General features: G+C 39.4%; 7 protein-coding genes and 1 pseudogene across 10 annotated transcripts; 3 read left to right on the top strand and 5 right to left on the bottom strand.

Annotated features, from left to right (window-relative positions):
• Positions 1-141: 141 nt before the first annotated feature.
• Positions 142-1,833, bottom strand: LOC137711273 (H/ACA ribonucleoprotein complex subunit 2-like protein). The gene is made up of 4 exons (XM_068450506.2): positions 1,603-1,833; positions 1,394-1,463; positions 704-809; positions 142-500 (listed from the first exon to the last, which is right to left on the bottom strand). Exons 1-4 carry the CDS (start codon positions 1,736-1,738, stop codon positions 339-341), a joined length of 474 nt encoding a protein of 157 aa, XP_068306607.1. The 5' UTR covers positions 1,739-1,833; the 3' UTR covers positions 142-338.
• A 146-nt stretch (positions 1,834-1,979) lies between these two features.
• Positions 1,980-7,094, top strand: LOC137710292 (phenylalanine--tRNA ligase beta subunit, cytoplasmic). Of its 2 annotated transcripts, none has more exons than XM_068449224.2 (19): positions 1,980-2,151; positions 2,266-2,321; positions 2,414-2,520; positions 2,685-2,814; positions 2,903-3,018; positions 3,478-3,544; positions 3,838-3,879; positions 3,992-4,033; positions 4,239-4,315; positions 4,524-4,650; positions 4,736-4,903; positions 5,088-5,204; positions 5,293-5,412; positions 5,523-5,732; positions 5,892-5,999; positions 6,110-6,205; positions 6,291-6,374; positions 6,526-6,612; positions 6,750-7,094. In XM_068449224.2, the coding sequence occupies exons 1-18, from the start codon at positions 2,094-2,096 to the stop codon at positions 6,592-6,594; spliced, it is 1,794 nt and encodes a 597-aa protein (XP_068305325.2). In that variant the 5' UTR covers positions 1,980-2,093; the 3' UTR covers positions 6,595-6,612; positions 6,750-7,094. The 2 variants fall into 2 exon arrangements, with proteins under 2 accessions (XP_068305325.2, XP_088551476.1); XM_088695350.1 differs by having other exon boundaries at positions 1,986-2,151; positions 6,526-6,641.
• Positions 7,095-7,341: 247 nt separating this feature from the next.
• Positions 7,342-9,816, bottom strand: LOC137709878 (protein MIS12 homolog). The gene is made up of 6 exons (XM_088696157.1): positions 9,793-9,816; positions 8,913-9,032; positions 8,707-8,802; positions 8,467-8,605; positions 7,846-7,983; positions 7,342-7,739 (listed from the first exon to the last, which is right to left on the bottom strand). The coding sequence occupies exons 1-6, from the start codon at positions 9,814-9,816 to the stop codon at positions 7,678-7,680; spliced, it is 579 nt and encodes a 192-aa protein (XP_088552283.1). The 3' UTR covers positions 7,342-7,677.
• LOC137710480 (plant cysteine oxidase 3) lies at positions 9,674-12,400 on the top strand. Of its 2 annotated transcripts, XM_088695356.1 has the most exons (6): positions 9,696-9,932; positions 10,854-11,005; positions 11,182-11,338; positions 11,645-11,845; positions 11,947-12,065; positions 12,156-12,400. In XM_088695356.1, exons 1-6 carry the CDS (start codon positions 9,815-9,817, stop codon positions 12,246-12,248), a joined length of 840 nt encoding a protein of 279 aa, XP_088551482.1. In that variant the 5' UTR covers positions 9,696-9,814; the 3' UTR covers positions 12,249-12,400. The 2 variants fall into 2 exon arrangements, with proteins under 2 accessions (XP_088551483.1, XP_088551482.1); XM_088695357.1 differs by having other exon boundaries at positions 9,674-9,932; positions 11,947-12,400.
• A 139-nt stretch (positions 12,401-12,539) lies between these two features.
• LOC137710479 (enolase 1, chloroplastic) lies at positions 12,540-15,526 on the bottom strand. Its single transcript, XM_068449511.2, has 7 exons — positions 14,925-15,526; positions 14,193-14,500; positions 13,917-14,071; positions 13,506-13,823; positions 13,263-13,409; positions 13,124-13,174; positions 12,540-12,995 (listed from the first exon to the last, which is right to left on the bottom strand). Exons 1-7 carry the CDS (start codon positions 15,347-15,349, stop codon positions 12,930-12,932), a joined length of 1,470 nt encoding a protein of 489 aa, XP_068305612.2. The 5' UTR covers positions 15,350-15,526; the 3' UTR covers positions 12,540-12,929.
• Positions 15,527-16,602: 1,076 nt separating this feature from the next.
• On the top strand, positions 16,603-18,470 carry LOC137709668 (tetraspanin-11-like). The gene is made up of 2 exons (XM_068448654.2): positions 16,603-17,234; positions 17,971-18,470. The coding sequence occupies exons 1-2, from the start codon at positions 16,731-16,733 to the stop codon at positions 18,280-18,282; spliced, it is 816 nt and encodes a 271-aa protein (XP_068304755.2). The 5' UTR covers positions 16,603-16,730; the 3' UTR covers positions 18,283-18,470.
• Positions 18,471-19,099: 629 nt separating this feature from the next.
• On the bottom strand, positions 19,100-21,573 carry LOC137710766 (protein CHAPERONE-LIKE PROTEIN OF POR1, chloroplastic). The gene is made up of 5 exons (XM_068449888.2): positions 21,338-21,573; positions 21,161-21,252; positions 20,229-20,611; positions 19,452-19,528; positions 19,100-19,373 (listed from the first exon to the last, which is right to left on the bottom strand). Exons 1-5 carry the CDS (start codon positions 21,394-21,396, stop codon positions 19,223-19,225), a joined length of 762 nt encoding a protein of 253 aa, XP_068305989.1. The 5' UTR covers positions 21,397-21,573; the 3' UTR covers positions 19,100-19,222.
• Positions 21,574-22,124: 551 nt separating this feature from the next.
• Positions 22,125-24,312, bottom strand: LOC137709750 (calcium sensing receptor, chloroplastic-like; annotated as a pseudogene). The gene is made up of 5 exons (XR_015963328.1): positions 24,008-24,312; positions 23,704-23,907; positions 22,858-22,985; positions 22,627-22,758; positions 22,125-22,518 (listed from the first exon to the last, which is right to left on the bottom strand). The product of XR_015963328.1 is annotated as a calcium sensing receptor, chloroplastic-like (transcript).

Here is a 24,312-nt window from a genome sequence, read left to right as displayed (position 1 = left end):
TATTTCGACTTTTAATCCGAGCGTTTGGACGCACACGGTCGAAGTTGAGTTAATTCATCCAAGTGTTAGCTCCAAAAGGAGTTTAATTTATCAGGGGCAGATCAAATGTATATAACAAATGCAGAATATATAAGGACAGAATAACTCAGAACCCGTATCGCCGGCTAAATTATGATCTCATATCTAATCCAACTCCGCTTAACGTTCAACTTCAGTAGTTACACAAAACAAGCACATTCTAAAATTTTCTAAAACGAAGTACAACGGCAGGCATTCAGAGGCCACAAAAAGAAAAAACCTCAAATAAGATGGTACAAGGGCAAGTTTTTTCCCAGCCTTCAGAAAAGGTTGGCGTGAAGTTCTTTGACCTCTCCTACAACTTCGTCGTAATTTTCCTTTATTTTATCTTCATCCTCTTGGGAGAGTGCCCCCTTGTTAGGCTTGGTTGTCACCAGGACACAGCAAGTTGGCCTCTTGGTGGCACCGGCATTTGCAAGATCCTGGAGACGAGATTCACAATACTAGCATTAGAGCGTTTTTTATCAATGAACCCGATAGGTGATAACGTTAATGAATGCTCAGATATTGAATAATATAATGTATAATGTGCAATGAATTGATAAAGTAAATTTCCAAAACTATAAGGAACAGAAAGTACATGTTGAACAATATGGTGAAGAAAGATAGTGTTGAGTAAACTTACTTCTTTTGAAGGCACGTAAACATATGGAATTTCAGCCTCTTCACATAAGATTGGAACATGAGTGATCACATCAATAGGCGAAATGTTCCCAGCTATAACACAAAACCTGCACTCCAGCACACGTTACACAAAAAATCATTAAAACATTCATACAGTAACTCGAGTGCAATCTATATGCTAAGCCGCTTATATCTCTAGGAACTTATAAACTAATGATTCCATTTGAGCAACCATCTATGATCCAAGAAATGCATAGATCAACTAGAGCTAGCAGATGAAGCCGAATTTTTGCAACAGATAAATACATTGATCATGCGATATCTACAGTACAAAGATTTCCAATTAAGTTCCTACTCTCCCAATAAGTTTACTCCAAAACACTTCCCTCAATACTCATAATGTAGCCTTCTAAATCACATTAAAATTCGATAAGTCGACCGCAATGTCTTACTAAACCATTTTTCTGCACTACATTCCAAGTGAAGAAAAGCAAACGAAAACCTCAAATCTACTAACAAAGTTGCGTCCTTTCCAATTCAATCTACGAACAAAGGTGTGTCCTTTCCAATTCAATCTACTAATGAAGGTGTGTCCTTTCCAATTCAATACAGTTTTTCAACAATAAAATCGATTTCCCAATACAAATTAGCATGGTAAAAAGATAAAATCGAAAAAAAAAAAAAAACTGACCCCTTTTGGCCACGCCTTATGCTTTTCACCACTTCCTTGACTCCCCTCTTCAAGCATTTGTGCTCAGCAGCTACAGGAAAAATAACAATATCATCAAACTTTCACCCATATGCAAAATATCTATATACACATTATATACACGCATATATTCAAACACATTTATACAGGCATTATTATACGTATATCCGTATGTATGTATGCGTGTATACCTTTACGGACGAGCTTGAGTGTTCGTTTGCAGAGCTTCTTTCCGGCGAGCGGTTTGGCTACCGGAGCGAGAGCCTGCAGCTTCTTCTTCTCCCTCTCCTTCTGCGCTGACTTCTCTACTTCGCTATCGCTTCCCATCTCTCTCTCTCCTCCTCTCTTTTCTCTCTAAGATTTCTGGAGACTGGGATTTTTCACTCTCTTCCGAGTCTCGCAGAAACGCCAATGGCGATTAGGGTTTTATACATTTTATTGCAAGGGTTTAAGGAATTATGGGCCTCGGGGTGGCCTCGAACAATGGACATATTTGGGCTGTAACCCAATAGAGACACCTATGAGGCCCAATATAAATAATCCAGTAGGCCCAAAGAAAAATAAAAACAGGCATACCATCGGAAAAGTCCGAAGCTTAGGGTTTTGCGTATCTCTCTTGCGCTGGCAGTCTCTGCGTAAGAGCTATCATCGGAGAGAGACTCAGAGTCCTCAAACGTCCGCCATGCCTACCGTCGGCGTCGGCCGCGATCGTCTGTATGCAGCTCTAGGAAAAACATACAGTGAGCTCTCTCTCTCTCTCTCTCTCTCTCTCTCTCTCCATTTAATCGATGCATTTACCTGTGAATTCCGAAATTCACACTTTCTCTCTGCGGTGTTGGATTTGAATCTGACAGCTCAGGAGGAGTTCGAGGAGTTATGCTTCGACTTCGGCATCGAGCTCGATGACGTTGTAAGCAGTTTTTACAGTCTCTAATCTTTGTTTAATTTAATTTAATTTTTGCTTAATTTATCTGATTTATCGTGATTATTGTGTGTTTGTAGACAACTGAGAAAGCAATTATTCGGAAAGAGAAACATTTGGATGATGAAGGCGGCAAAGGCGACGAAGACGAAGAAGTTATCTACAAAATCGAAGTTCCGGCGAATAGGTACGTTGTTATTTTTCGATTTCTTTTTCTGTGTTGAATTACGAGTTTACTAATGTTTGTTTGATTTGAAACTAGAATTTACTTAATCGGATTGGTTTTGTGAATTGATGTCTTATCATACTCCATGGGTTTTAGTACAATGTTGTTGTTTGATTTGTATGTAGATACGATTTGCTTTGCCTCGAAGGGATTGCTCAATCGCTGCGTGTTTTCAATGGGCAAGAGGACATTCCAACGTATAAGTTGGCGAACATTAGTAAGGAGTCGATGATTAAAATGCATGTGAAATCAGAGGTAACTATATTACGGGAAAGGAATATTGTAGGTGGTTTTAGTTGATGGTGATATTGGTGAGCTTACAAAGGCGTCTATCTGCTTGCAGACTTCTTCCATACGCCCCTTTGTTGTCTGTGCTGTTTTAAGAGGTGTAACATTTGATGAAGCGAGTTATAACAGCTTCATTGATCTCCAAGACAAGCTCCATCAAAATATCTGCCGGTAATCTTTTCTGACTCATAGATTTGATTCTGCCGGTAATCTATTCTGACTCATAGATTTGATTTTTGATTTAGTTTGGCATGTTCTCATTTGTGCCAATCTCATTTGTATTATGTTCCACGCCTATTTCTTGGAGTAGGCCAATCCATCTGATCTTAAGGACCCTTTGATGAATCCTTGTTTCTTTTCTCGTCTTGCTATGCTGTATTGGAGCGGCTTAGGATATAAATCACTTCAAGTTTATCATAGAAACGGATGACTCAGTTTAAGCTAGATTAAGATAAGAGTATAAAAAATCAGAGTATTTCATTAATTAATTTAAATGCTTGAAGGGTAGGAATAGCAAGACAAATCAGACTGAATGCATCAACTTACGATAAGAGCTAATGCTGGTCATTTGTCCAAGGATCGTCCGTGGTTTTTCAGCTCTAGTGTTTACACCTGTTGTCTATTTTACAGGCGAAGAACCCTAGTTGCCATTGGGACTCATGACTTGGACACATTACAAGCCCCTTTCACATATGAAGTGAGCTTTTGAAACTTGTTCACTTTGCTACATTATTATATCCTGGATTTCTTTTACGAAGGTTCATTTGGTTTTGGATTTTATTGTAAAATTATGGTAATGGTTTAGATTCTTTATTGAAACTTATGGTTCTTGGAATGAAAAGTAGAAATTTCTGTCTTAAGCAAAGATTTCTTGGTACAGCATGCATTTCAATGAAAGTATTTTCATGTTCTTTTTTGATTGTTAATTGTACTTTTTCACGCACACAATCCAATACTACTTGTGGCTTACAATTCTCTTTCCATGTTCAGGCTTTGCCACCTTCAAGCATAAATTTTGTGCCTTTGAAACAGGTTATTCTTTAAATTTTATGCTATTGTCAATTAGTTGTAAATTTAGTAACAACTCTGATTCTTTAAATAGTTTGTTAGCACTAATATCATGTTGTTTTGATTTTTACATTAGGTGAAGAACTTCAGAGCAGATGAGCTCATGGAATTTTATAAAGTGAGTTCCTAACTGGGTGGTTCTTAATTTTATCTTCTTTTTCCCCTTTTTGGGGATGGGTTATAGTTTGTCCAAACCAAACAACAAATAGAATTTTAGAAACCATTTCCATAATAGCTAATTTGCACAAATCTTTTCCATAATTTCCTTTTTACCATGACCTAGTAATATCGTGATCCATGTTTTTACCATTGTATTCTCGCAGTCGGATTTGAAGCTGAAGAAGTTCTTGCACATAATAGAGAACTCGCCTGTGTTTCCTGTTTTATATGATCACAAGAGGTATGATATTTTCTTTCTCATACATCGATTATTTTGACATTTCTCATCATCTTTTAACTACCTCCTCCCCTTTTCCTAGTGTTGTAAAGAGCTTACTTTGTTGGGATTTTTTCAATGACTGCTTGTGTAACATAGTGTTGATAACTATATATATATGGCTTTGTATTTCTTTAAATCTTGATAAGTGATATTCCGTTTATTTTGGCAGAACTGTTTTGTCTTTGCCGCCCATTATTAATAGTGCACATTCAGCAATCACATTAAAGACAAAGAATGTTTTCGTAGAATGTACAGCCACTGATTTGACAAAAGCCAAGATTGTTCTGAACACAATAGTAAGAACCTGAAGTTTTATAATGCATTATTTCCTAGTTTTTGGTTCACGTGTCAGTGGACGATGGCATAACCTTTTTCCTTTAGGTAACGGCATTTTCAGCATATTGCGAAAGGAAATTTGAGATTGAACCAGTTGAAGTGTTATATTCTGATGGAAGCTCACATGTTTATCCTGATTTATCCATCTACAACATGCATGTTTCTCTATCTTATGTCAATAGTTATGCTGGAGTATCTTTGGAAGCAAAAGAGGTATATCAATAACCGCATGTTACTTTTTCCATTTTCATTCTTTAATATTGCTTACTGCATCCAATAATGTTTTTATTTGTGTAATCATATGTTGCAGGAATAATGCTGTTTTCATGAAGTATAGCAGATTTAGTTGATATACTGCATCCTTTTGCTTTTCTCATCATTCTTAATTATTGTGTAGGTTACTGGTCTGTTGAAGAGGATGCAATTGCATGCTGAGCAATCTAAATCTGACAATATTACTGTATCTGTACCTCCAACCAGAAGTGACATTCTTCACCCTTGTGATGTTGTGGAGGTATAATTAGTCATGGCGATCTCACTGGCTTAATAAACCAAACTCTTTTCCCCTTTTTTCTTGACATAGTATACTCTTTTGTGTTTAGGATGTTGCAATTGCATATGGATACAATAATATTCCAATGAGAAAGCATATTCCAACGAGTGAGCCTGTTTCTTTGAAGCCACTAGCCTTGAATGAGTTCACTGAACTCATCAGATCGGAGGTTTGTAATAAAGATTTGTCAGTTGATACATAACAGTTTTAAGTTGTACCTTATACTTAATGGAAGTGTGGCTTATTCTAATTTCTTTTGTGTTGCTTCAAACTTGTTAGATTGCAATGAATGGGTTTACAGAGGTCTTGACATTCATATTGGGCTCGTGGAAAGAAAACTTCCCAATGTTAAGATGTAAAGATGACAAATCGAAGGCTGTGGTCATTGGTAATCCCCGCTCATCTGATTGTGAGCTTGTCAGAACGAGTCTGATGCCTGGCATTTTGAAAACTGTTAATAACAACAAAGATCATCCGAAGCCCATAAAGGTTTATGTGTTACAAAGTTATCTTCTACAATATATTTTCTCTTCTGGGGTTACACTTTTTTTTCCCTTTTCTGATAAGTTATTGAAGGAATTATAGCAAGGATGGATATAACTCTTTTTACATTGTAACTTTTCATTTTTTTATTTTATTTTGTTATAGATTTTCGAAGTGGGTGATATAGTACTATTGGATGAGAAGACAGATGTTGGTGCAAGAAATCGTTGCCAACTAGCAGCTCTGTACTGCGGTGCTACGTCTGGGTTAGAGGTACAATACTTAATATCCTGGTGCATACTGTTGGTTTGTCCTACTTTAGAACCTAGTGACATTTACGAATAATAATTAGATATTGCTTACCTTTGCTTTCTGATCTGCAGTTGATACATGGCCTGGTGGACAGAATTATGGAAGCGGTTGGGGCTTCTTTTGTTCCTCTTGGTGACAATACAGGATACTTCATTGAGACTTCAGATGTGAGTATATCTTTTACTTTTGTCTTTTGCTAGCTCTTTTGGGTTGGTATGGATGATTTACATGTAATTTTGACATGTCCTGAAGGATCCCGAGTTTCTTCCGGGGAGACAAGCGAGCATCATCTATAAAGGGAAGCGCATTGGAGTTTTTGGCATTTTACATCCTGAGGTACATATCGGAACTTAATTTTTTGACAAGGCTATAGCTACGGATTAGATTCTGTACTATATGTATAAACTTTCCCCATTCCTGCTTTGAGTTAATCGCGATTGATAGTCGATTTCTACCACCTTAATTGTGTATTTTTGTGTCTTTTCAGGTGTTAAACAACTTTGACATTCCTGATCCGTGCTCCTATGTAGAACTTAACGTTGAGAGCTTGTTGTAGGTCTCTATAACAACAAATGTAAGATTCGTCTTTCATTCTTCGCATGGGTTTGTACTTTTTTAAATTAAGATCTTCCCCTCTTCTTCTCTTGCATTGCATGCGCATCTGCTTTGCCGAGCTCATTTTCGTAACTCTTGTTTTTGGTAAAATTGCAGGTACATTTGTCTGGCACCTAGTTGCAGCTGACTACTGTAAAAGAGATGGTCATTCTTCTGCACGAAGGATTTAATACAAATGCAGGTACATTTATCTAAAAACACCGATTGTAAGATGCATTCATAGTTTCATACAAGCTACTATTTGTTGCCAAACCGTAACGTTGAGTAGAAATCTCTTATTCTCCCTTTAACTTTTGGGTACGGATGGCTACTGGTTTTGCATCGTCGTGTTTTATTTCGGTTTACCATCAAATTTTTCGGGTGACTCTGCCGAGTGCAGTTGTGTACTGAATGTTAAAGAGAGTTGGAAGCTTGTCATTTATTTAAATTATTTTACACGTATTTTTCATCCTCTTTTATTTAGTCTACAATTAGCGTCACATATATACCTTTCCCCTCAGCCTTCTCACTCCCTAAGGAATGAAAGCCCACATCTGTCCACAAAACTGGATTTTTACCACGTGCGACCATCAAACCAGAGACCAAAGCAGGGCTCGACAGAAGGGAAAGTATCATATGACTTGTTAAGATTCACTTGTAGTTTGCCGATTTCGGATTTTTGTTTATCAAACCGGATCGGATGGCCGCAGAAATCAACGGGAATAAGGAAGTTTGGGGATGCATCCGATAAGAATTGCTAGAGTTTTATCTGGTCGGACAAATATTGAGTTTCATAAAATGGTGGAGAGCCTACTACATTGCTGCAGCCTTTTCTTTCCATCGATGTTTTTTTACCAGGTTTTTCATTTAATCAGAATGGTGTCTCGTCGTGAATATTAAGAAGGAAACTTTAACGAAAAACTTTATGTACTATTCATTTTAATGAAAAATCAAGAAAGTTCACAAGTTTTTCACAAACGACTAAAGATTCTTCCAAGATCTTCCAACCTCGTATCCGAGAAACCTACAAAAATAGGCATGAAGCTCACATGTTTTTCATATGAGCTATAAACGCTTCAAGATCTTCCAACTTAGCATTACAGAAGCCTGCAAAACAGAGTATAACGTTACAAAATATGGAACTCCAACGCCCTAAAACAAGTTCGACTTGCAAGGTCACTAGTTAAACACGAACATACTCCGTAGCTATTACCTCTGCGACTTTCCATCACAGACCGGTCTCTGTGCTCGTTGTTAATCCAACCGATCTTAAGGCGTTCGGATTCTTCCATCTTTTCGGTCTGCAACTTGCCCACTTCCATCCGAAGTTCTGATGCTGTTTTCACCATCTCTGCATCAACCCGTAATCTACTGAACCTTTCGTCTTTACAATGCTTCAAACCGTAGCTCGAGATACAAACTTTTGAATGACTAAATGCATGTAATTTCCTAGCACATTACCAAATGCAGATTTGTCTGCAAAACATATATAAATGTGGAGCGACGAAAGAAAGGAATAAGTTGTAATGCGGGCACCATCGGCAACCTAGCAGCTAGAAAGTTCAAATTTCCAGGTCAGAGTACTAATGCTGGCGTTAAAGTGGGGTCGACTATATGAATTTTAGAGCACCATCGTGTTCAGTTTTGCGTCAAGTCTTCCATTATATTGGACAAACATTTAAACATAGTAACTTCGTTGAAGGTTTCAGACACAAGACGGGGAAAAAAGCATAGGGAAATATGTAAATCCGTGTTTCCCAATATCATGAGTGAAAAATGGGTGCTAAAAAACTGTAAATTTATACATATTTGGAGGAAGCATTTAGTTACTTACCCTGGAACATCTCATGGTAAGAGTTTAGGTCATATTGTTGCAAGGTCGCATTGACAAGCGCAGAACAACGATCTCTGGAAGCAGACTGTCCTTCTAACGATTGGATCTCTCGATTCAGCGCAGCATTCTCCTTACCAGCCTGCGCACGTATTCCATCGAAGATATGTCAATCAGGACGTCAAGGAGTTCACAATTTCATGCAGACAAGATATATTCTTGCAACTTTAGTATCGCATTTACCTCAGTAAGTTCATTCCTCAACAAATCCAGCTCGGCATCCAGGTCTGCGTCAACGATTGCATTTTGACATAAAGAAGCGTCGACAGGTGGTCCATCCTAGAAAATAACTTTCTTTAGACAACAAATTGTACAAGTTTACAGAACGGAACAATCGGAGTGTGGATAAAAACATAACTGAAAGCATCAATAAACTGAAAAGAACGTACATCCTTGGCCGGGTCGAACCCCTCTGGAACTTGAAAAACGTAGTCAAGGCAGTACTGCTCCCAGACGGCCAGCTTCTTATCAAGATCTGATTGAACCTTTTTGCGGATGATATCAACACCCTACAGAGGAATAAACGAACAAATAAACAAACAAGTAAACCCCACAGGGGATGATCGAAAAAGATTGCATCTTCTTACTAAGTTCGAATACGAAGATTATAATCCTCAATCAATTTTCTTTTGGAGGGCGAGCCTTGGCGCAACGGAAAAATTGCTACTTTGTCACCCAAAGGTCACGGGTTCAAGTTTCTTTTGTGATCCTCAATCAATTTTCTTTTGTTCTAAAATAATCAAATGTGTTGACAAATACTCTCACTCAAACAAAACAAAGCAAAGAAGTTCATAGAATTTGTGAAAGGAGAAACCTTGGAATTATGAAATAAATTGACGGAAATACAGTTTAGTTTACCAACAATGGAATACCAAATTTAATTTGAGAGCAACTCGACTCGCTGGAACAAAAAGACGGAAATAGATTTTCTTCAGATCTCTTTCACCTAATCTTCCTCATCGAACAATCCAGACTTTTGAAATTTGATCCAACGGCTAAAGTTATTATAACTTTTAAAGTGGGCTCGTGTTTTTAGCCGTTTAATCAAATTTCAAGGGTTCGAATTGTTTGATGAGGAGAATTAAGTAGAAAGGATCCGAAGATTATCTATTTTCGCTAAAGACCCCTACATTCGTACATTCTGCAACACAAACTTTTCTCGCTCCCAAATTTTCTGTAATTCGTGAGTGGCCACCAGAACGTTTCCAAAATTTCAGAAAGCTACATATAAGATGCGGACGTTTTTACAAAAAAGGGACCCAATTTTACTGCGTTTCGAAGCCACACAAGCATGGCGAGGAAGAGCTCGAAAGTTCAGGCTCTCTACGAGCTCTGCCAAACGGTATTCACGCCGTCAGGGTGTCCTCCCCCTTCTTCTCCGGCTATCAATAAGCTCCGTTCTGTCCTCGGTACCTTCCCATAAGTTCTTCTTTTTCAAATTTTAATTAAATTGTTCATCTGATACGTAATTTATTAAAAGTTTGGAACTTTGAAATTGGGTTTGCTTGTTTTGGTGGTGTAATTGAAGAATTGAGTAACATATTTTGTGGGGTTTTGGTGAATTGTAAGAATATATAGAATTTTTCACTAATTACAGTCCAAAGTAACCTTTTTTCAGAATTAACCGAGTTTACCTCATGATGGAGGAATGTCCAGCATTGAATCTGATATATAATTTAGCAGTGAGAATTTGCCTGCAAAGCATGTTTGTGTGATATAATGCGTGCATTGTTGGTCTTGGAAGTGCGATTTCAGCTCTAAAAGAAAGATTTTAAATCCAAAGTGCTAACTTTGTTGCTGGTTTGCTTATCGGGGTGAAATCGGGTTGGATCAAGAATCGCATTTCTTTCGTCTTCTCGCCATTTGCAGCGAAGTTGCAATTGTTTTTCCTTTTTTTGATGATATAGTCTTGGTTGATAGGGCTTTGTTGCTTATTGATACTTGAGACCGACGCTACCACTGATATAGATTTGCATATACCGGTGTATGTGGAACAGGAAGCAGCTTGGTTTAGTTTACATAAGGAATGTGGAATGTCTCATTGGTTAATTAATTGACAATAATGTCTTTGCTTTTGTCTTTTGCTGTCGCATACGTTATGTTAATAAATGTGTATTTTATGCACATTAGTCGGATTCCTGCTTAAAACACGCATGAACCCGAAAGATCTTGAGGCCTAACTCAAGAGTGATGACAGTTTCAGTTCCTTCATAACAAATAGAAGACCAGGATACTCAATGTCTCAAATATAATTCACCGTTCCTATACGGTATGGATACACCATATGATAGTATTTGTCTTAATTTTCTGATATTCTTTTGAATTCACAGATGCGATGTCTCCTACTGATGTTGGGCTTAAAGAGGAAAATCAGGATGATGATCGAGGGCTTGGTTTTGTTGGACTTGACCAACTAAAAAGAGTTTCTCGGTGGGCTCAACCAATAACGTACTTGGATATGTATGAAGGTGATAGTTTTACGGTAAGCATATTAAGTTACCATTCGATAAGGAATTTTGGTTCTTCGTTATATTCAAAGCTCTCTGAAGTTTACGGTAAGCATAATAAGTTACCATTCGATAAGGAATTTTGGTTCTTCGTTATATTCAAAGCTCTCTGAAGTTTATACTCTCACTTTGAGCAAATGATTTTATGCAGATGTGTATATTCTGTTTTCCTACTTCCTCAGTTATTCCGCTTCATGACCATCCTGAAATGACTGTTTTTAGCAAAGTTCTTTATGGCTCTTTGCACGTGAGATCTTATGATTGGGTTGAGCCTGCCCAGGAGATCAAGGGACCAAATTACTTCCCAGGTCTGCTTTTTCATGCAATTTTCAGTACATACTTACAACGATGATTATCAATATACATTGAGCACGTCGAATGATCAGAGTTTCTACTGTCGTTTCTGATTGTCCTTTATTTGTTAAGAAAATATAGTAGACAGTGAGCATGGCGAATGATCTGAGTTTCTAGGGTTACAAATGGCGGTTGTAGTGATTTCAAGAAGCTAGGTTTCATGAGAGATATACAACCGTATGCGATGCTCATGATTTTCATGCTTCAAGGGCTTAAATACGGGAGAACTAATGAGATTATGAAATTGCTCTCCAATGTAGTAAGATTGGCGAAGCTGGCAGTTGACAAGGTTTTAACAGCACCATGTGGGACATCAGTTTTGTATCCAAGGAGTGGGGGCAATCTGCATAATTTCATGGCGGTCACTCCTTGTGCTGTTCTTGACATTCTCACTCCTCCTTACAGAGAAGATGCAGGCAGAAAATGTACCTACTACCGTGACTACCCGTATACTGCCTTTGGTAAGTAACTTTGATTTCTACTTAGGGTTTTCTTTCCTTCGTGAACTTAATCCGCATGAATAGAAAAACTGATGAGTTTAGTGGTCTGCTGAAAACTGCAGCTACAGAAAACGGAATTAAAATAAAGGATGGTAGAGAAGAGGACTATGCATGGCTTGCTGAGACAGAACCAGATAATCTTTATATGCGCTTGGGAAATTACACAGGGCCGTCTATTCAGGTTTAACTCTTACCCGTATCATTAGTGATGATCACTAAATGAGCTCATGCTTCTTGTTGTGTTTGGTTTGGCTTTGAAACCCTAGAAAAGGCATTCCATTGCGGTTGGCCACAGAAGGCTAACAACAAGGTACCTAAGGCACCAAGAAGCGAATTGAGAAAAGAGCGTGTTGTTAGACGATGATGTCAAGTTTATTGAGTCAAGTCATCCCGTAGTCCCCCTCCTTGTTTGCTTGTGTTAGCCTTCATAACTAACTCGGCGAAGTTGTGATTGTGATGATTGCAATTTGCTACAGCAGTTATTTTGAATGCATCAAAGGATCTTGATTAATATTAGCGATTAGTGAAGCTCTCTGTTTGAGTTTATGTTCGTGATGCTATGTTGTGCCATTCAAACATGGTCACGTCCACACTCGAAAACACATCACAGGACACTCCTCCGATGGTTAATGCTGTTGTTACAATGACAAAGCGATTTGGGAACTCAAAACACTTTCAAAGGTAAATGATGTTATGCCTCTAAAACATTGCAAGATTTAGTCGACAAGTTGAAATATAATACAGTACATTACATTACAATGCCACACAAGAACTACCAAGTTGAACTGGATGCCTGTCGTTTGACCGGTTCCATATAAACTCATGAAGATGATTGATCGAGACCAGCAACTTCTTTATTGACCGAGATGTTTGGATTGAAGACGAAGAAGCCCGGTGTCCTATGCCCAGAATTCGGCACTTGGAACTACCCTAATGACACCTAACTTGATAACCTCTATAAAAATTTGTGTAGATTTTCCAGGAAATCTGAATTGGATGGATGCTCAGATGACTTGGATGAATGATCTGATAAAAATTTCGAAGCTTACGGAGATCTGAAAGCTTCGCCAGCATAACGCACATTGCCGAGTTCCTCTTCAATACGCAGAAGCTGCATCCAAATCAAAACACAGATAAAGAGAGAATTTCAGTCACTTCAATTCTAACGCTTTGTACACATTCAGGAAATCAAGTCATAAGTTGATGGTGTTGGGGGTATGGAATCGTTCCAGTTTTTACCTGATTGTACTTGGCCAACCGCTCACTCCGGCAGGGAGCTCCGGTCTTGATCTATACGGAACAAAATGAAATCCGTCAACTTCGTGTACAAATGAAGTCGAACAATAGAGAGCATAGTTATAGGACTTAGCCAACAAACCTGTCCACTGGCCAAACCAACGGAAAGATCAGCGATAAAGTTATCTTCAGTTTCTCCACTCCGGTGGCTAACCATGACACCCCAACCTGCAGCTTTCGCGTCGAGTGCTGCCTGAATAGATTCAGTTATTGTGCCAATCTGGTTGACCTGCAATTCAGAGGAAGAAGATGAGCTCGATCAAGATACTCAAATCACAAGGTTGTTACCATTTAACGGAAAACAATTGCGATTAAAAATGCTTGCCTTTAGAAGTAAACCATTGCATGCCTTCTTCTGAATGGCTTCAGCAATTTTTGTTGGATTTGTGACCAATAAGTCATCTCCGACGAGTTGGATATCAACAGAGGACTGAAGTGAAGACCACGAGCTCCAATCATCTTGGTCGAATGGATCTTCAATAGACACAATCGGGAATTCCTTAATGAACTCCTTGTACAGCTCGCCAAGGTTCGGAGGAGAGAGCACATGGGCTCCGTCATTTGGTTGTTTCTTAAAGTTGAGATCGTATTTCCCTTCTTTAGTGAGAAATTCTGAGGCTGCAACATCCATTCCGATTTTGATCTGCATCATTGACATTGCTGTGAGTCCACATAACACATTACCATAAGTTCATTTGCAAGAGAAAAAGAATGCCAACGCCTACTACGGTCCTACCTTTCCGGTGTAACCAGCCTTTTCGATAGCATCAATGAGCAAAACCAGTCCCTCCCTGTTATCCTGCACATTGGGAGCAAACCCCCCTTCATCTCCAACATTGCAAGCATCCTGTCCATATTTCGCCTTGATAATTCCCTTTAGTGTATGGTAAACTGTTCCGTGCAAATACATAACACTTTATCAATTATCAACGGTTCAAAAACGCTGAAAACTCACTAATCGATAACAAGTCAAGCGTTCAAAGGCCGGAAATGAATAACAAATCTGACTAACCTTCACTACCCATGCGGAGTGCCTCAGCGAACGAGGATGCACCCACGGGCAAGATCATAAACTCCTGCATTGCCAGATTATTTCCAGCATGGCTGCCTCCATTGATCACATTGAAAGCAGGGACTGGCATAACGAGCTCCTTTATTCCCGACACTTCCTGGATGTGCTTGTACAATGGCACTCCCTTTGCTCCTGCTCCCGCTCTACACACGCTCAGAGATACTCCCAAAATGGCATTGGCCCCCAGTTTCGACTTGTTTGGGGTTCCATCGATTTCCAGCATAAGTGCATCGACCTCATTTTGATTTCTTGGAAAAATGAAACAAAGAGCAAAAATTTCAGAACTTCACACAACAAATACGCCTCAACAATTCATATAAACATAATCAAACAGCTTCTGGAACGGCTAAAAGTGCTTTCAGGCAGCCAAAAATGCTTCAGACACCGTTTGAAAGGACAAATCCCTGTGCTTTCTTGAAAAGCACTTGAATTTTTAGTGAAGGTTCCGACATGCTTCTAACAAAATCACTTGGAGCAAGAGCACTTATAAGCATAAGTGCCTACGATAGAAGTCCCCGATGGGCTTCCTAACGGTCCCTTAGTAAATTTTTCTTTAACTTTACCAAAATTAGTGAACTTTTTCTAACATCTATTGCTAAACTATTACTAAACAGAATTAAGAAATGGGTTAACTATAAGAGTGATTAAATAAAATGATTAAGCTTAATTAACCTGACATCGACGCCAATGAGCTTGGGTCCCAAAATCTCATTGATATTCTTCACAGCAGTGAGCACACCTTTCCCGCCGTAGACCGCTTTGTCACCGTCCCTGAGCTCCAACGCCTCGTAGATTCCGGTAGAAGCGCCACTGGGCACGGCCGATCGATACAGATCGTCGGTGACCAGATCAACCTCGACGGTCGGATTGCCCCTGCTATCAATGATCTGCCTCGCCTTCACCGACTTGACCTTGTACTCCTTGGCGACCTTGGAGGCCGCGGTGGGCGCGACGGCGACTGAGCATTGGACGGAGCCTGAACGACGCCGGGCCGGGCAGGGGACCACGGTGGGGAGCTGCTGGGGTCTGGGTTGGGGTTTGGAGGAGAGGAAGGGGTTTTGGAGGAGGTTGGTGGTGGGCTGGGTAGCTAGAGCCATGTTTAAATTTCGAGAGAGAGAGACTTTTAGAGAGAGAAAAGTGTTTGGAGGGTGAGAAAGTTTTGGGGGTAGAGATTTAAAGTGGTGAGAAGGTGTGGGAAAATCCGTCGAGGAGGCGATGAATATAATGTATGTGGGTTGGTTGGTTGGTTGGTTGCTGGTGTCGTTTGGACGTTGAGACTGAAGCAGCCAGCTTTGGGAGGGGAAGGTAGAGGGCTGTGCGTCACGTGCGTGCGTGCGCGCGTGGGTTCTGTTGCGAGGTGGCATGCGGGGCCCGTTTAACTACTTTAAATATTTTGGGTCCTGCTCAACTTAAATTTGGACTTTTGAGCCCAAGCCGAAAAATAAGTTGGTAAGGCATTGATCAGCTTATGGGCCACAACCCAATATAATGAGGGTAAAGTTGTAATTATCTCTCTTTGAAACTAAGGATAAAATAAACAAAATTTCTCCAAGAGAAAAATATTTTATCTGCTACCTCAAGAGAAACTTACATAAAATGAGTTGTGTACTCTAGATTTTTTACTAACCCTTGTTCTCTTTTCACCCCAGATAATCCAAGTCCCAAAAGTAATAGAGGATACTCTAACAACCAGTGGCGGATGTACAATAGGACTAAGGTAATCCCAAATTCTTAAGATCATCTGGAGTACGAGAGATATATATGTAAAGGTCTTCCGATGACCTTTTGAATGTTTGGTGCATGTCACTTTTGTTGTTGTTGTTTTGTGCTCTGTTTCTATTAAAAACTTGAACCTTTAATACTGAGACTCCCAATAGTCGAATCCTGACAACACCACCTAAAGTACAAAAATATCTAATACAAGCAAAAATTTACTTTCATTTATGCATAGAAAATAATTATGTAAAAAATATTTGAAATTTCCACGTTGGTTCACGTCGCACTATCAAACCGTCTCCCTCTAAACAGTAGGCGTTCTTCACTACGTGCCTGACTCAGTTTTACACATCCCTTTCAAATTTTGGACTCCCAGGGTTAACCGCAACGGTAAACACGACGTGTCCTATGTATCGTCTCGACACGTGTTGCCTCCACTTTCGAAAACGCGCAAACGGACTCGATGCAACGTGAGAATCCCAAATCCGTAAATAATTCGAAAACCGAGTCCCATTCGGAGACACCCATTCAAAATCAAAAAACCAAAAATTGCAACCGTTTACGTCGTATTAAACTCCTATAAAACAGTTACTTAAACAGATAAGCGTACACACAAAAAACGAGTCCTCCTTTCCCTTGCCTCTCTTCGTTTCTCATTGTTTGTTTTCAGTTTTCAAAAGAAACAAGCACCGTCGAATCGAGAATTAGGGTTTCTTGTTTTTCATCATTTCGTTTTCAGTTTTCAGAATACCATTACCAACAATGTTTCGCGTAAGCAACGCGGTGGTGGGGATCTTGAACTTCCTCTTCCTCCTCCTCGGCCTCGCCTCCATCGGGGCCGGGATCTACTTCCAAATCCACGGCGGCACCCACTGCCAAAAAGTTCTCCAAACTCCGCTCATCATCGGCGGCATCTTCTTCTGCGTGGTGTCCCTTCTAGGGCTCATCGGCTCCTGCTGCCGACTCAACTCTCTCCTCTACATCTACTTAATCGTTGTCTTCGTGGTCATCATCGGGCTCATCGTGTTCACCGTGTTCGCCATTCTCGTGACGAACAAGGGGATAGGGCAGGTGGTTTCCGGGAGAGGGTACAAGGAGTACAAGAGCGGGGACTTCTCGCACTGGATGCAGCATTACGTGGTGAATGATAAGAACTGGGGTCCCATCAAGAGTTGCTTGATCGATGCGCAGATTTGCAAGAGTCTTGGCGGCGACGTTCATGAATCCCAGGCTGAATTCTACAAGAAAAACTTGTCTCCTATACAGGTTAGTTATTTTTCGCGATTTTTAATTTTAATTTATTAATTAACTTAATTATTTAATTATATCATTTTAGGTCTGATTCAATACGTATATATACACATATATATTCTCGATCAAAAAAAATATATCAGTAGTGTCACTGGGTCACTATTGAAGTTGATTAGATTAGTGATTGTTTTGGCGAATACGCTCTGTAATTATATAGAATTTAGAGTAAAGTTGCCTATCATTTGTCAAAAAATAATTAGAGTAATATTTATGGCCTGCAGAAAACTGCGGTAAGATTTAATTAGGATAAAAGGGGGTTTAGTCGTATTTGTTTTACATCCATATTTACAAAATTGTTACAAAATGTTTATTAATTAATCACCATTTTGTTTTTGGATTTGTTTATTTATTTTGGTTGATTACTCCAAAATTAACTCAATAAATTATTATAAAGAGTTCGAGTCCGACCATATAATCAAATAAATGAGTAACTAATTTTTTTTTATGTTTTTGCTTCACATATATTATCAATTTAAAAGTCGTGATTTGTATTTATTTTAGTAATACCACGACAATAGCGTAAGTCGTTCGTTGAATGAAAAAATTAATTTGGATTTTGGTTTACATTTTGGATTGCATGCACTGTTAGGGTTTGAGCGTCTACGTTGCGTTACGTACTGATGTGTTCTTAATCAATGATTTTTGCTCATAAAATTTGCACTAACTAATCAAATGTTTATACGATGATCAGTCTGGTTGCTGCAAGCCGCCGTCCTACTGCGGATTCGAGTACAAGAACGCGACGTTCTGGGAAGTTCCCAAAAAAGGGCTTGCAGTCGGAGACAGCGACTGCAAAACGTGGAGCAACGACCAGAAGAAGCTGTGCTACGAGTGCGAGTCGTGCAAGGGAGGAGTGCTGGCAAACATCAGGAAGCAGTGGAGGAACTTGGCCATATTTAACGGGTGTGTTATTGTATTGGTGATTCTCATCTACTGCGTCGGCTGCTGTGCTACCAAGAACAATCGCTTCAGCACTTACAACAAATTTAGAGGCGGCGCTTGATTTGATTAGCTTAATTATGATAGATAATCCATCCCAGCTGTAGTATTAGTTCATACTAATTCAATTATTTTAGTTATTTCAGATGTTGTTTATCATCGTGTAGGATTGATCCTAGCTATCTAGGTGCGTGTAGTGCTGTTGTTTACATTTTTAAGTACTTATTTGATTAGTAAATTACTTAATTAGTACATGCTTGGTTTGTTCACGTGAAAGAGTCTTTTAATTTGATGCATACGCCAAAAAAAGAAATCAATGATGGATATGGATAAGGGGTAAAATGCAAACTTCACCCTTTTATCGGTGAGATATAGGAAAATAAATAAAAAATAAATTTTCGTCGAATGCAATCGATGTCAATATATCTATTGATATTTCTATAAATTTGCATACCAATATGCAGTTAAACGAACATTACACATTCCTTAGTTGCTGGGGACGAGCAATCTTTATCCCTATAGTTCAGGGTGAGAAAGTCCCTTATATAGGCATGAGAACTCATATTATTGATGTTATCCACACCGTTTGTTTTTATGTGGCAACCATTTTGATGCTATCCACACCGTCTATTTTTTTTATGGCTGATGATAATGGGTTTCTCTCTCCAAATTAAACCAAATCTGCCCATATTCGGGCCCAATATAACAAGACCCGGCCGAGTAGGCTATTTACGTCTTGAATCCCGGCTTTCCCTTTCTCGGATGAAAAAGAGATGGAAGGTGGATACTGGATAGACGGGTTTATCCTCAAAAGTGAATCGCACGTCTCTCACACACGATGCCAATTGACGAAAAATTGGGTCAAATCTAGCGTTAGGGAGTAAATTGAAGTGGCAGACTTGTAATTCATTAAAACGAAACATTCAAGCCTTGGCTCAGTTCACAACTATCAGAAAAATGTGAATTCTAAACGATGGAAACCTGATAAAATAATTTGAGTTCTACTACTTGAGAAAGGTACAAGCAAGAAACAAGAACAGATAAACTACGAGTGAGGTTGCAAGTTCAAGGGTCCAAGTCGGGTGTAACAGCATTGATGGAATATTCGGGACCAAAACCGAACCGCATACCCAACCAGTGACGAGAGCTCCAAGTCTGCAAAAGGGGAAAGGTGTAAGTAACGAGAAGAGTGGGGGAAGAAGGCAGACAACTATGGCTACCGTCCAAACTTACCCAAAAATGGAAGCTCTGGCCAAGCTCTTTGTCTTCTCGTTGAGGAAATAGATGCAAGCTGCCAAGGATACCGCCACCTGTAGTAACAAATATTTCGATTGATTGCAAGTTCCCAAAAAAGGGGTACCAACAGCGTAATCTATTTTCTGAGTACTTGTATGCAAATTATAGTGTTTTAATCAAATATCAACAAAGAGGAAGGGTGCATTTATCTAGTACGAATCTATGATAGAAAAGCATGGAAGGATGGAGATACGGGAGAAAAACGACATAAAGATACCAATGTTGGATTCAGCAAAAGAAGGTAGGCATTTGCTGTGTACGTCGAGAAAGGTCTATCTAAAGTCTAATTGTGTCAGCAAGGCATGCTTCACAAAGAGACTGCCACAATGCCACTACCATATTCTATTCCAAACCGTTGGGGCTCATCATATGATGAGAGCAACTCAATCAAAGATATCATCCACATTGTGAACAAACGAAGATGTTTCATGAAAGGCTTAAACGATCTAAGAATAGCACAGCAAAAAAAAAAAACAATGTCTAACTAGAGAGTAGAGTTCTGCCCCAAACTTGCACAAATCAGTCACAAATAAAACAAGTTTTAAATCGACGCTTCCAATAAGGGATGCACTAAGGACAAGCCAATATTAGCCTACGCATGCAATTACTATGACCGAAGGTTTCACTTGGATAACAGAAAATGGCATCAGGTGTGATTAAAAGATACAAGGCCATTCGAGCATTGTCAATCACAACAGAAAATTTGGAACAAACCTGAAATGCAGGTCCACCTTCAGCTGAGTTCATGATACTCCAGCCACCCATGAACGCAAAGAGGAACAATCTTCTAAAGATAACTTCAACAGGTGGAACTTCCACAAAATTGAGCAAGTTCTTAACCCATGGCGGAGACTCTTCAACTTTCTTTTTTAACTTGCTCTTCAAATTAATTTTTGTTTTCTTCCTCTGCCAGAAGCTGGTCATCAGGATTTTCTCAAAAGCAGCTTCAATTGATTCTTCGCTTCTTTCATGTCCAGCATACTGTTGTAAGAGAAAATTGCGCGATCCCCAAATTTCTTCCTCAGACGCATCATAGGTCACACCAAGACGTTTATACGGATCCCAAACACTGATTCTAGGGAATTTTGGAGCATTACCTACAGAGGCAACAAAAATGGGAAATGAGCAAAGGGGAGCCGTCTACTTATCCAGGAGGAACTCTCAAGGCAGATATATTAAACCACTAAGCACTGGTACTACATATCCAACGTAAGTTTGTGTCTTTCGATGGACACACAACTATTTGAAGCTCGCGTTTTAATCATTCACCACATAGCACAATGGATAGCTGCCAATTCATCCGATGGACGACAAAGAGCGGAGTGACACACACAACTACTTGAATTTCGATGCTCACAAAAACTTTGCTTGCCAATTGCCATCAACTAAATTTGAACTAGCAGAAGCAAAAGTTTGTGTCTTTTATCCTTACTACAAAAGACGGTTCAGATCGTTAAAATACATTACAAAGTGGGCACCACAAAAATGTGTCAAAAGTTGTGTAAAAAAAATTGGTGCCACGAATCTGCCCCATCCTACAATCTAAATTCTAAGTCTTAGGCAACAAATGAATAACAAAAATTCCCCAAATTACAATAAAAAGAGCTAAAAACTTTAACTTGGAGAAAGATTGAAATGAACTTTACCTCCATAAGACGTATCAGCAGCAGCAGCACATCTAGGAGCTCGTACAGCGGAACAACAAGTTCGCAGCTTCTTCGAATTTTCGAGAAATTTACTGCAAGAAAATAGACAAATCAATAGATATAACAACATATATATACATATCAACAGAGAGAGAGAGAGAGAGAGAGAGAGAGTACAGTTTGGGGCCGAGGAAAGTGGTGGTGAAATTGGGGAAGGAGACGGAGAGGGAGGCCATGATTTTTTTGCTGGGGGAAGTCTGCGAACGGAGAAAACCCTAATCCGAATGGTGGTTTGACGTCATGGAAACAGCCTCCGAAGCTGCAACTCAAACGGGGCTTTTGGTGGTGGCTGGGGATGGAAGAGGAAGAACGATATCCGCTGCCTTGTCTATTTCAACAGAGTAAGCCGACCCCTACTACCTTTGTATTACTAATACTAAGCGCAGTGCGCACCCCTTGTTTGGCTTATTTACATCAATGCCCTCAAATCTCAATTTTAGTCTCACTATACTTCTTGTAACTAAAAATGTGTCACTTAACCACTTAGTACCACGGTCTAGTGGTATTCCTCTTCATTTATAAGTGAGAGATCTTAAATTCGATTATGATCAAAGACGAATTTGAACCCTCCCCTTAGTGTAGATAATATCGATTGTTTAACAAAAAAAATATATATGTCACTTAACATCCAAAAATCAGCTTTGCGTCTCACATTACCTTATAAATCTTGATTTTGATGGCAATAAAACTTTGAGGCGCTTCAATTTCAAGAATGATCCAAACATGCTAGATCTAGAAAGGCACTTCAAAATGCATTACTTATCACATCATCAAATTATTTTCGTTACGCACTTCAAAATAGTATTCAAATAATTATTAAATATCATCGTCTGTATTAAAATTATTACACGCTCCGATTGATTTATATCTCATATGATTAAAAGTATTTTTCTTGCGCCCAAAGTTTTGAGTTTGATTCCTCTTCATCAATATCGTTTGTAAAAATAAAAAATAAAAAACTAGAATATATAGAGGTCAGAATTGAATTACAAAATAGACCTGCTAACATCGATCAAAGAAAAACACAAGAAATGATTTAGAAGCTACTCAGTCGGATCCAGGAAGAAGCTTTCGACCAGACTCTGCGGATGTGGTGGTTGTGCCAAAACGTCTAGCCGCTGCTGGGACGACTGTTGATGGCGAAAGGACCTCGGCGAAAGATAAATTGTACGAATCTGCGTCTAAACGGCTCTGTAACCATCCCTTGCTTCCTGAGAACCCATCTGCTACTGTCCAACGGTTCTTAAAGTCTATAGACTAGTTAGTGCTCTTGCAACTATTCTTCCTAATCCGAGTACCTATTTACGCGAAACAAAAACAAGAACAAAAGTAATGTCGTAATTTAGCTACTTAATATGATCCGGTAGTAAATTTTAAGAGTTGGAGGTTAATACGAAAGAACTCACGAGTCCAGCATCATGATGCTGGAGCCTTTGTTAACTCTCTTGAGGTAAGAATTCTTGAGAGCTGCTATCTCTGCCTCTACTTTCTTCGCGTTTCTGACGAGGCCTCTCAATTTGTTCCGTAGTTCTTCCAAACTGGATAGAAAAACTATTAGAGGCGAAGAAGAGTTCATAAATGGGATGCAGAAAGGGTACAAATTAGAGGGTTGAGGATGCCTGGGAGAAGTTACTCACGGAATGGCAATCATTTTGCTTTTGGTGCTCGATGGTAGGTGGGGAATGCCAGCATTGTCCTTGTCCTTCTCTGGTCGAATATCAATCAGAAGGTAATTCTTTGTTGATATAAGGAGGAGTAAGCGAACCTAGAGTTAGTACAACACAAAACCATAGCATATTTAGTCCATATGAACCAAAACTTGCAATCTCAATCCGCTTTATATCTTCTAAATGTAAGTACTCGAATTTGAAACTGATCGATATGGTGCATAAATGCAAGTTCTACAAGCTATTTCAAGCAGGAGATATCACTGTTTATTGTTGTTTCAAATATGTGCACCCTTTTACATACATGAAGCAATTCCATTTCGTAATAAGCTTATATACCTGACGTAGTGAACCTAAAACAACTACATTTCCGAAAATTTTCAAGTTTTAGGAAATGAACACTACACACCATGTAAGCATTTTAAAAATAATCATGTACGTGAAATCGAAAGTTCACCAAAACAGTCACTGCCATTATGAACCTAAAGCAACTATATTTAGTGGGGTCTGTATCTCGTTTGGTTAAGAGCATTCTCCCTTGTATCCAAGGTCCGAGTTCGAATCCCCCCTCCCTTAATATCTCTTATACAAAGGAAAAACAACTACATTTGAAAAATTACTAGGTCTTAGAAACGAAAATTGCATTGCTTATAGATATCCAACAGTCAGGTACCCGAAATCAAATCTCAGTTCGAAGTTCGAACCACCTTGTGATTGCATGTGTAGTTATGCTCTGAAATCAAGCAATTCATTGAGCTTTTTACTAAATTGCGGGTAGATTATTGCAAGTAGCAACTGAATTGTTAAAGTAAAAACCTTTGCAGCACTTAGAACAGGCTGCATGGATGCTTCTTGGGCAATCTTGCCGAAGAAGCAATCTTCATCTCCGGCCTGTTTCGCAATCGGCAACGCCACATCAATGCCGGGCTTCACTGCATTCAGAACAGATTCCAGAGCATGCGCCGTGCGGTCGAAAACTGTCGAACCCACTTGCTGTATCTGATCAATCGTCTGCTCCACCTGCCAATTCATGCAACAAAACCAGAAAGATCAGAACTTTGAAGTTTGAACAATTGGCGGCAAACCCAATTCAAAGAAAACAACTTTATACAGTTCTTACTTCAGTGAGTGACGAGACAATCTGGTCCTTGGAGAGGCTGAAAGCTTTGGCTTCAATGGGGGAGGTGAAAAGGCCTAAAAGGAAGATTGTGGTTGATGTTGGTAGGGAAACAGAGGTGGGTCTAAATTTGGGTGGCTTGAGAGGAAGTTTAGGTGGAGGCAGGGAGGGTCTTGGGGTGGCGGAAGCTCTGATGGCCATCTCCACCGCCATCTTTGCCACCTCTCTCCCTCAGTCTGAGTGGCAGATGATGAGTGAGTTTTGTCCGCATTTCTTTTTTTGGATGGATCAGAAAGATTTATTGTGTG

The sequence above is a fragment of the Pyrus communis genome, chromosome 6 (genome assembly GCF_041283825.1).
Source record: "Pyrus communis isolate YQ-2024b chromosome 6, ASM4128382v1, whole genome shotgun sequence".
Taxonomy (NCBI): domain Eukaryota; kingdom Viridiplantae; phylum Streptophyta; class Magnoliopsida; order Rosales; family Rosaceae; genus Pyrus; species Pyrus communis.
The sequence above is the reverse complement of the archived record's forward strand: the minus strand, read 5'-3'. Positions and strand labels throughout refer to the sequence as shown.